At 45.7% G+C, this 12,177-nt stretch overlaps 1 protein-coding gene across 2 annotated transcripts in view; it reads right to left on the bottom strand.

Annotated features, from left to right (window-relative positions):
* Nucleotides 1–1,045, bottom strand: part of LOC134936543 (nodal homolog 2-A-like) — a 74,313-nt gene extending 73,268 nt beyond the window's left edge. For both annotated transcript variants that reach the window (XR_010180513.1, XM_063931614.1), the window contains exon 1: nt 922–1,045. Coding sequence is in view for 1 of the 2 variants with exons in the window: in XM_063931614.1 (XP_063787684.1) it covers nt 922–1,030 (109 nt within the window). In the remaining variant the exon portion in view is untranslated. The remainder of the gene's footprint in view (nt 1–921) is intronic.
* Between the last annotated feature and the right edge of the window lie 11,132 nt (nt 1,046–12,177).

Here is a 12,177-nt window from a genome sequence, read left to right as displayed (position 1 = left end):
CATCGCTATCGCTGTAGGGGGTACACACGGAGAGATCATGCTCAAAATCTAAGCAATCTAGTCAGATTGCTTAGATTTTAAGCAGCGATCGCTCTGTGAGTACCCCCCTTGAGGGGCTTATTCAATTAGCTGCAGCACTTACAGTGCTCAGACGGCCTATAGCGTTAATGCCCCAGAGCTATTGAATTTTAAACCCATTTCTTCAAACAATAAGCCCGTGGCTAACGTGCATTAACCCATAGATTCTGAGTTAAGTGACCTGAACTATGGGTTAATGCACTTGCCGCGGCCATGGTAAGCACAAGAAGCCCTACTTACTGCGCATTTCTGTTCATTATTCAGGAGGTTGCAAACAGAAATCTGCAATAACTGGAGCAATGCAGCAAAATTAATGTGCCCCTAGATCTCTGCACATTTAAAATCTGCCCCACCTGCACCTCAACATGATTTTGCCAAAGTGCAAAGTTACTGCTTTATTTTTTCCTGTACTTCCAATTCTGAATGAGCCCCTATATTAAGGTGGTCTGTCTGATAATGGAGCTACTGCTATATAACAGACATACAGTACCTGAGTGATATGTTAATAAATAGGATTATTGCATACATTTGTAATCACCTCTGCTGGCCTGATGAGAAGTACAACTATATAGAAACAGAATATATAGGTTACTATTTCCTTACTTGAGCTCACAGATCTACTCTTTATCCAACACAAACATTCTAAGTATATTAAACACTTTGAAGCACTTATTCTGTACAAGAAGTTCTATACAAGATCAACATAAGATTTGAATTAGCTGAGGAACTGTAGCAATTTGAAAACGATAATCAATATGTTACATGAGCATATAACAATACAGCAAAGTCATATATTACATAGTAACCCAACCAGTATGGATGCAGCTAGAAGAAAGTACTTACTCTTTGCAGTGAGACTCAGGACAGTGTCTGATTCCTGGAGGACCGGCTGTTCTAGACCAGAGAGATCTGTCACATTCCCTGTTATGAGTGACTGGTAAAGCTGCATCATGTAGAGCGGGTACTTCAGTCTCTGTGAGTGTGTGTTGCTATAAAATAGTTCCTGTAACTCTGTATGCCCCTGGAGAGGAATGGCCAGGACTACAGAAATATGTACAAAGCAGATGAAGCTGCGCAGTAGAGCCATGACTGCCTGCTGTAGAGGTCCACATCTCACCTATATGACCAACAACTCACTATTTATAGTATGAGGCCTCTTCACACTTGAGACACTTCACACCTGTAGCCCATTCAATATCATGAGCCACAAGTCAGTGACATTCCAGCGTCTGGCTAATCTGGCCTACTGTTATGCTAATGTCCAGTGTCTGAAATCACTCCCATCATAGGCCCACTCATAAAATGCTAGGGAACGTTCTGTAATCACATTGCTACTGTAGAACAGACCAATTTATACCACTTTCAGATCGCAAATGCCGGGTCGCACCCGGGAATTGGAAACAGGTCCTTCCTGGGTGCGACCTGGCATTGGACCCTGAGAACTGGCTTCCCGACCTGGCAATATGCTGGGTCAGGTTGCCATCGGGGGCGGGGAGCACAGCAGCATCAGGGGTGGGTGCGGAGGCGGTGCTGGGAGATTAGATCCTCTCCGCGTCGCCTCTCCCTATGCTATGAACGGGTAATGGGTCGCATCGACCCGGCTAACTCGTTCACACTGCACCTGACCCGGTAATAATCCGTGAATAACCCTTCTTTGTTCCTGGGTTGAATTACCGGGTCAGGCAACCTGGGAATTCGGGAGTGACCCTTTCAGACCGCACAGCGACCTGCGTCGACCTGGCAAAATACAGTGTCGATACCGAGTTATTTGTGCGGTCTGAAAGGGGCAACACTAGCAATGGTGGAGAGAGATAAAATATTAAATTGCTGCTAAATATTCCCGATAACTCAAATGATTGAGCAAATCTAAAGGACATAAACTCTATTAGTTAATGCTTCCTATTAGTGGTCTGTATTATACAAAACATTGGCCCTGTTGTCTTGCCCTCCCCTTCAACAATGTGTATAGCCTCACTGATTTAGGATACAGAATACCGGTCACACAAAACTACCTAATGATGGATAATATATTCTCAGATTTAGGGCCGGATGTAATGACCGGAGGTGCGGGTTCCCGGATGAACTCAGACATTTTTTTAAAGTGGAAATCATTTACAAGGCAAAACCATTCGTTGTAAAGACTGCCGCTTTAGAAAAAAGCCAGAGTTTGGCCAGGAACCTGTACCTCTGGCTAACTTGGACTTCATTATATCCGTTCCCTGGAAGAAGAACTGAACCCCCTCCCCAATCACAGTGTGCCTCCAAAATAATCCTCTGTGCACCCGATGAGGAAATATGACTGTGTAAGTCAGACTCAGGGGTCCATTTTTGACCCTTCGAATCGCAACGATAAAGATTCTGTTTTCATTGCTAATTATTAAAATACCTTTGCATTGTCTGATAAGTGCCCGCCCCAGTGATGCTTTCACTTTACAGCTGGGACCAGACCTACAGGGCCGCTCATTTACACAGTATAGGCTGCTGAAAATCTCTCTCTGAAAAACAATTATTTATTTATTTATTTATACACAATTGCCATCTACACTATAAGTAGCATTATCAATTTGGAACTTGGCAAATTGTTCATTGTCACAGTCCCCATAGGAAGCTATGGGAACTGCTTATGTGAATAATAGAGAAACTCTTGCCACTGTATTTTATATTATGGGTGTAGTGGTACCTTACTACCTACTATGATACTCCTCCAAATGTTGATGTTTTCACACAATCAACCTTATTTACTACATTAATAAATATCTAATTTTAATGAGTGAAATTATAGTGTATCTTATATTTTTGTAGAAATAAATAAAATACCCGAGCTCAATAAAATGCACATACACATCTGTTCACGTATTCTCCTTGTATGTAAGCTCTCCCGTGCAGGGCCTTCTTACTACATGTTCTTACCCTAGCACTATTAATGTCGCACCCCCATGTCTCCTACTCTCCTTCAGCAACTCTAAACCTGATGCTTTTCAATGGTTACAGCAGTGCCTTATCTATTATTGGTGCGCTTGCCTCTGTGGCTGTCTGCGTAGTACTAAATCAACTCACCACCATGAATCACAAATGCTTGTTCTCTCTAATCAAGCTACAGTGAGTTGTGCTGTCCTCATCCCTGATATTTGTCCAATCATGGCGCTGTAATAATAAAATCAGTCTGTGGTGTTATAGTAACATAGAAACATATTTTGGTACCTAAATCCTACTTGATCCTTAGTTATTTGTAAGGATATTCTTATGTCTATCTCAAGTATGTTTAAAATTGCTCTATTGTATAAGCTTCTATCACCTCTGATGGGAGGCTATTCTACTTATCCATCACCCTTTCTGTGAAGTCATTTTTCCTCAGATTTCCCCTGAACCTCCCCCCCTCCAGTCTCAGTGTATGTCCTCATGTTCTAATACTTCTCTTCCTTTGAGGAATGTTTCCCTCCTGGACCTTGTTAAAACCCTTGACATATTTGGAAGTTTCTATCATGTCCCCACTTTCCCTTCTCTGCTCCAAACTATACATATTAAGATCTTTTAGTCTTTCAGGATAAGTTTTCTGCTGTACGTGCACCATTTTAGTTGCCCTTCTTTGTACAGTCTCTAATGTATTAATATCCTTCTGGAGATATGGGGGGTCATTCCGAGTTGATCGCTCGCTAGCTAGTTTTAGCAGCCGTGCAAACGCTAAGCCGCCTCCCACTGGGAGTGTATTTTAGCTTAGCAGAAGTGCGAACGGTTGTATCGCAGAGCGGCTACAAATTTTTTTCGTGTAGTTTCAGAGTAGCTCAAAACCTACTCAGCGCTTGCGCTCACTTCAGACTATTCAGTTCCGGATTTGACGTCACAAACCCGCCCAACGTTGGCCCAGCCACGTCTGCGTTTTTCCGCACACTCCCTGAAAACGGTCAGTTGCCACCCAGAAACGCCCACTTCATGTCAATCACTCTGCGGCAAGCAGTGCGACTGAAATGCATCGCTAGACCCTGTGCAAAACGACATCGTTCGTTCTGCCCGTACGTCGCGCGTGCACATTGCGCCGCATGCTCAGAACTGCCGATTTTTAGACTGATCGCTGTGCTGCGAACAAATTCAGCTAGCGATCAACTCGGAATGACCCCCATGGCCTCCAGAACTGAACATAGTATTCTAGATGAGGCCGTACCAATGATGCAGTGGCATTATTACTTCATGCTTCATGCTACTGATTCTCTCCCTGTGCAACCAAGCATCTGACTAGCCTTCCACATTGCTATGGTACATTGCTTACTTGCCTTTCTGTCACCTGGAATGGTGACTCCTAGATCCCTTTCCTGTTCAGTAGTGTCCATGATAGTACCCTTGATATTATATTTAGCCTTTCGGTTTTTGAAGCCCAAGTGCATGATTTTGCATTTTTTTTTTGCATTAAACTGCACTTTCCACACCCTTGCCCATTCCTCTAGTCCACAGGTTCTCAAACTCGGTCCTCAGGACCCCACACAGTGCATGTTTTGCAGGTCTCCTCACAGAATCACAGGTGAAATAATTAGCTCTACCTGTAGACCTTTTAAAATGTGTCAGTGAGTAATTAATACACCTGTGCACCTGCTGGGTTACCTGCAAAACATGCACTGTGTGGGGTCCTGAGGACCGAGTTTGAGAACCACTGCTCTAGTCTACCTATACCCTCAATCATTTGTTTTACCCCTCCTGGTGTGTCCACCCTGTTGTATGCCTTTGTGTTTCTTTTCAGTACCATTTGTAAAAGTATGTCTACGGTGTTATAGTAATGTTCTGTAGTTATAGTATGTATTGCACTATACCTAGCTGTTGGGTATTATACTTAAGGGGGGTACACAATAGAGAGATGTGTGCTGAGCGATCTATCACAGACCGCTCAGCACACATCTCTACCCCCCGCTCAGCGCAACGTGTGCTGAGCGAGGGCCGCTCATTTCAGACAGCGCTGAAGTGAGTGACCCGCTAGATTGAGCCAATCTAGCACCGGCGATAGCACTATCGCTGGGGGGCATACATACGAGAGATCCGTGCTTAAAATTTAAGCAGTCTAGTCAGATTGCTTAGATTTTAAGCAGGGATCTCCGTGTGTACCCCCTTTATGTTCTGTTAATCTGGTATTTTATTATGCCTTTATGTAAACCCCCTTGTGCTGCACTTTGGACACTTTGTGGGGCCTTATCAATAAAAGTTAATAATATTAAAGGAGAAATTTTGGAAATCTTATAGCCCCACTCCACAAGATGTATCCTCTAGTCACATGGTCGCCATAGGCAAGCAATTTTTCCTTCAGTTGCACTAATGCTTCCAGACTTAAGGCTGAATATACTTTCATGCACAGAGCCTACTACAGGGGACAGCTGTTTTTAAGTCAATGGGGGTCATTCCGAGTTGATCGCTCACTGCCGATTTTTGCAGCGCAACGATCAGGTGAAAAAACGGCATTTATGCGCATGCGTATGCCCCGCAATGCGCACGTGCGATGTACGGGTACAAAGCTCTTTGTGGTTGTGCACAGGTTCTAGCGAAGTTTTCCTTCGCACTGATGGCCGCAAGAAGATTGACAGGAAGGGGGTGTTACTGGGTGTCAACTGACCATTTTCAGGGAGTGTTTGCAAAAATGCAGGCGTGTCTGAAAAAAATGCAGGCGTGGCTGGGCGTTCGCTGGGCGGGTGTATGACGTCAAATCCAGACACGAATAGGCTGAAGTGATTGCAGGCGTTGAGTAGGTTCAGAGCTACTCTGAAACTGCACAAACTGTTTTTGCAGATCTCGGCTGCACATGCGTTTGCACTTCTGCTAAGCTAAAATACACTCCCCAGTGGGCGGCGGCATAGCGTTTGCACGGCTGCTAAAAACTGCTAGGGAGCGATCAACTCGGAATGACCGCCAATATACGTAATAAATAATGAAAAGGAGGAAATATATGGCACAGACAAGCTGCACAGAAATGTGACATCCTGGGAGGGATGCATCCCACCATTCATCGCTGGAATATCGTCATTTATCAATGACTTATGTATGAAGATTTTAGTAAAGGACAGCTCTCCTGGTAAAATCTTTCCTTTGCGATAGAAGGACTTCTGGGTTTATGACCTGGGAATCCTCTGCACATGCGTTGAGTAATGCACGCACCATGGTGGTCATTCCGAGTTGATCGCTCGCTAGCTACTTTTAGCAGCCGTGCAAACGCATAGTCGCCACCCACGGGGGAGTGTATTTTCACTTTGCAAGAGTGTGAACGCCTGTGCAGCCGAGCGGTACAAAAACATTTTGTGCAAAACAAGACCAGCCCTGTAGTTACTTATTCTGTGAGATGATTGCTGTGTCGAAAATCCCGGAATTGACGTCAGATACCCGCCCTGCAAACGCCTGCGTTTTTCCAAACACTCCCAGAAAACGGTCAGTTGACACCCATAAACTCCCACGTCCTGTCAGTCTCCTTGTGATCGGCTCTGCGAATGGAATCGTGGCTAGAAGCAGTGCAAAACCACGATGCTCTTTGTACCCGTAGGCCGCGCGTGCGCAATGCGGCCCATACGCATGCGTAGATCTGCCATTTTTTTAAATGATCGCTACGCAGTGAACAACGGCAGCTAGTGATCAACTCGGAATGCGGGCCTATATACGATTGGATCCCTCTCAGTGGGAAATGTGGAAAGAAGCACATAGGTTTCTATAGGGTAACAGGTTGCCCACCGCATCCAAAGTCTGGAATTTATCATATTGTAGAGCTTTGTGCATATGAGAAAAGCTGCCAAACCTGGTTTGGGAAGCGGTTAAAATCCCACTAGTCGGGATCCCGGCGGTCACAATGCTGACGCCGGAATCCAGACTAGCGGTGAAATGCCGCTGCGGGAATACCAACGACACAGGCTACTCTCCCTCTGTGGAGGTCCACGACACCCATAGAGGGACAATATAACCTGTGGCAAGCGCAGCGAGCCTGCAAGGGGCTTTCTAGCACTCGCCCTGTTGCCGGCATACTGGTGGCCAGGATTCTGCTCTCTGTATACTGACAGCCGGCATCCCAGCCACCGGTAATTCATACTGAACCCACTGGTTTGACTACAAAGTCATCTATGATATATCCCGCTCTATGTCTGGTTTAAAATGTAGGATGAAGATAATATAGTAATAATGCAAAAATGTTTCCTTTTATAAAAAAATTCCCAAACTTAAAAAATTGCCAACAATAACTTTCTTTTTTAGTAACTTTTCTGAGCAGAACCTGGAGGAGCGCGGCATGGTCTCCTCTGGCTCTTCCATGGTGTAGTCAGTCTCCTGTCACAATGAGGCTTCACAAAGAAACAGACATTTACTGTTAACTCATTGTTGTCTGAAATAATGTACGATTCAAGGCAATATGCAATTAGTGTTCAATAGGAGCAAATCTACAGAAAACACAATATACAAAGACATTGCCTGTTTGTAAACCCACTGATCAGTCTGATATTCTGCTTATTACACGTTGTTTGTACGCTAATCTCCCTGACCCCACAGGTAACCTGTCACTGAGACACCACTGAAACTCATGATCCTGTTGTCAAAACACTGGAGAGGTTAGTGAGGTCCCCGGAGGCAGTTTGTGCAGAGAATTGTCCCACAATACACAATGCCATAATAAGCATTTACTATAACCCAGTACACTGGGGACAGCTATTCATATAATCCATCAACTGAGTATTTCTTATTCATCTATATAGAAATGGACAGTGATCTGTTCCGTCTCCATCAGATGCAGTGGGAGGAGACAGGATAGACCAAGAGAACCTGGTGTAGGTAATAGTATAGAGGGGTGTGGGGCGGGTTGACCCAGGTCCAAATTACTAGTAAATGATATTTTACAATAAGTAATATCATCCATTTTCTCAGCATGGAATAGTTTTTTTCAGAAGAACATTATGGGGAAATTACACATATAATGTTTGGTGTTTTATTTGTACTGCTTTTACTGTACTTGGGGTTCTAACTATAAATATTGAAAATTAGGTTCTCTGAGTGGATTAATTGATCATCTTAATTTATGTGTAAGGTGCCAGAGTGGTCAACAGCACCTGACTAGCCGGTATAACAAGACATACAAACATATCACAGGCATTGGCGTTTCTATAATGGGTGCAATGTGTGAGGTGCACACGGGCCCCTGGGTCCAGGGGGGGCCACACCGGACACATTGCACCCATTTAAATACTTACATAACCGGAGTCCAGCGGCGGGCACAGCGTCCGCGGCAGAAATCGCCGCCAAATTGGTCTCCGGATCATGGCGGGCGCCATGTTACCGGAGACCTGCGCATGCGCAGTAGACTCCGGCACATTGCCGGAGTCTACAGCGCCGTTCAAAGGAGAGGGCCCACCCGGAGGTGCACACGGGCCCCCTCCTCTGTAGAAACGCCCCTGATCACAGGGTTCGATTAAATCCCAGAGCCAGGTTGCTATGGCCCCTAGATTTTACTACCTGGCTACCAGATTATGCAAGGAGGGAGGAAGCAGCTCCTCGGCAGCCCCAGTGGAGATTCGTGGGCGTACCTGTATTGTGGTGGCTATTTCGTGCATGTGATAAGTGTCTGTCCTGGCCTGCACTGATTCCACCTGTCCATCCCAGTATGCGCTGTCTGCTGTCTCCAAACTCTGGCTGCATTGAGCTGGGTTTATGCGTGGCTGGGGATTGTGGGAGGGTAGTTATGTGGCCACAGGGAAAGGGGGGGGTGACTGTTTGCCCGGAGGCTGGCTGCAGAGGGCTGGTTTGCCCGGCGGTGGCTGTGGAGGACTGGTTCGTCTGGGGGTACCCCCTTTGTTCTGTGGTCATGGAGGTTGCTTCACCCAGGGGTGGAGGGAAGCTGCTCAGCAATGTGGCTGCTGGGTTGCAATTTTTTTTGTGGGGAAGGGGTGCTGGCTCCTAGATTTGAGAAAAAATTGTCAAGCCCTGATATATCATGTAGACATGTATACAAAATCATTGGTTCTTAGCCTTAGTCCACCCTCAAAAGTAAACATTTTCTAGACCACCTAGCAAGTATGCTGGTGATTTCTGTTATATGCCACAGATGACCTGGAAAACATGACCTGTTTGGGGTCCTGAGGACCAAGTTTGGAAACCACTGTACAAAATCATAGACAAGGAACAAGGACATATAAGGTTGACACAGAAGGTTCAGTCATGAAACAAAGGGTGACTAGGCCCTTGCTCCTGATGCTAATAGGGGCCTGGTTCTGAGTAGCACGCTATGCCATTGTTCATGTAGTTGAGCATTTTTTTTGCAACTGTGCATTAGCAAGAATTTTTAAAAAGACTTATGGGGCATTCTCTACATGGAGTGTACGCACATGGCCTACTGGGCATGGTCTACGTGGAGTGTATGTACAAGGTCTACGGGGTATGCACAAGGAGCGGTGGATACCATCATTTGCGTTTACTCGCAGCTGCAACTCCGGCAGCAGATGTAAGAGCAGACACAGCTGCATCCATCTCTTAATCAGGCCCTATATGTTTAAAATTAAAAACAAGTGGTGACTTTATTTAACATATATTTCAAAAGAAAGGAGTGTCAAAGCATATCTTTACTTTGTTCCGAGTCCTCTCTTCTGGATTCAGTATGATATGCCGGCACCTGGGATCCTGGTGGTCAGAAGACACCAGGATCCCAAAGCTTGCAATTCTGACAGGGGTGAGTTTGGGTCTATTCCCCCCTCTCCCCTAACCCTCTCTTCCCGCAGCCTAACCCTAACCTCCCTGCGGCGGTGCCTGAATCTAATCCCTGCCCTCCCCTGCAGCCTAAGTTTAACCCCCCTCCCCGCATCCTATCCTCCCTGGGTGGCAGCTAAACTAACCCCCCAGGCCCTAAACCTAACCAAGGAGCTATACTTACATAGGTCGGGATGCTGACTGTTGGGATCCCGATGTCAGTGTTTTGTTATATATGAACTGCCAACTGTATATTCCAGTGATGGATCCAGGTTCTCTTTCCAATAATATTGACCAAAGCACAATTCCTGTCATTTCGTAATGTCAATGCAAACCTAAGTGTCCAATGTTATTTTAAGCATTCTAACTTATCCTTTCATGCATAGAGCCTACTACAGGGGACAGCTGTTTTTAAGTCAATGGGGGTCATTCTGAGTTGATCGCAGTGCAGTAATCAGGTGAAAAAATGGCATTTATAATACGCATGCGTATGCCCCGCAATGCGCACGCGTGATGTACGGGTACAAAGCTCTTTGTGGTTGTGCACAGGTTCTAGCGAAGTTTTTCGCACTGACGGCCGCAAGAGGATTGACAGGAAGGGGGCGTTTCTGGGTGTCAACTGACCGTTTTCAGGGAGTGTTTGCAAAAACGCAGGCGTGGCTGAGCGTTTGCTGGGTGGGTGTATGACGTCAAATCTAGACAGGAATAGGCTGAAGTGATCGCAAGCGCTGAGTAGGTACAGAGCTACTCTGAAACTGCACAAACTGTTTTTGTAGATCTCGGTTGCACAGACGTTCGCACTTCTGCTAAGCTAAAATACACTCCCCAGTGGGTGGCGGCATAGCGTTTGCACGGCTGCTAAAACTGGCTAGCGAGCGATCAATTCGGAATGACCCCCAATATCTCCTATAGAAACTGTGTTTTGACATCACTAGTGCATGGTGTCCTCTTCTTTGGACCTATTCTAAACTTAAAAGGTATGCTATCTAGTGACAGCTTTGAATTTCTACAAAAACAAAAAGGTCAAATTGAAATGGTCTAGGTTTTAGGCATATCCATAATAACATAGTTAATGAGGTTGAAAAAAGACAAGTTGGCCATCGAGTTCAACCATGGCTCAGCACAGATGGTTGAATCAGATTCATTGAGGTGCTAATTAAGGGCCTAATTCAGACCTGATCGCAGCAGCAAACTCTTTCTCTAATGGGCCAAACCATGTGCACTGCAGGAGGGGAGGATATAACGTGTGCAGGGAGAGTTAGATTTGGGTGGGTTATTTTGTTTCTGTGCAGGGTATATACTGGCTGCTTTATTTTTACACTGCAATTTAGATTTCAGTTTGAACATACCCCACCCAAATCTAACTCTCTCTGCACATGTTGCATCTGCCCCACCTGCACTGCACATGGTTTTGCCCATTAGAGAAAAATGTTGCTGCTGCGATCAGGTCTGAATTAGGCCCTAAGTCACCTAGGGTCAAGCATTGATATACCTAAAACCTGGACCATTGGGGTGCCCGGAGCCCAGAACCACCGAGTTTGACTATCTTTACTTGCAATTTTGACTATGTGTGATTTTGACTAAGTGCCAATTTTGACTATACTTTGTACAAGATTGTACACAATGGGGTATATTCAATTGAAGTCGAAAGCTGACGTCTGTCGAAAAGACGGCAGTTTTCAACTTTTTTAGGTCTGAAGGGGTTCTGAACTATTCAATCAAACCCCAAATTTTTCGACAAGTCAAGGAATTAGACTTGTCGAAAAGCACGTGGATCGGCGGAATAGCTGCCGATCCACGTGCTTGTGTCGAAAACGGGGCCAAAACCGACAAGTTTTGGCCCCCTTTTCAATCATCTCAATTCGACTTTAAAAAAAGTCGAACTGAGATGGGGAGAGCAGCGCCGGAGACTGGAGAGCCGAGGCGTGGACGGGGAGAGCCGCGCCGGGGACGGGGTGAGCAGTGCTTAAGGATGTCACAGCCGCCGCTGACGGCAGCATCCACCCGGCTCCAGCAAGCGAGACCTCGCTGTGATGCAGGGACTGGGAGAAGAGGGACGGGAGAGGCAGAGAGACGGGGGAGAGCCGCGGGCAGATGGGGGAGAGCAGCGCTACAGCTGCGGCTCTCCCCCCCCCCGCGCATTTAAAGTCGAATTGAGATGTCATTGAATAGCCCAGGTCAGATCCATTCCGACAAATGAATGTCAGAATGGATCATTGAATATACCCAATATAGTAAAAATTTCCATGCCTGCACAGTCTATTTTTTCTTGCGATTCCGACCCCATGGGAGTGCGCATCGCTATCACAAGCTGTGTATACACAATACGATTTGTGCTAACTTTTCTTACAATTTTAACTATATCGTCAAAATCGTAAGAAAACATTGCACCGTGTGTATGCACCTTTAGACTGATCC

This window comes from Pseudophryne corroboree, chromosome 6 (assembly GCF_028390025.1).
Source record: "Pseudophryne corroboree isolate aPseCor3 chromosome 6, aPseCor3.hap2, whole genome shotgun sequence".
NCBI classification, from domain to species: Eukaryota; Metazoa; Chordata; class Amphibia; order Anura; family Myobatrachidae; genus Pseudophryne; species Pseudophryne corroboree.
This window is presented reverse-complemented; position numbering and strand designations above follow the sequence as displayed.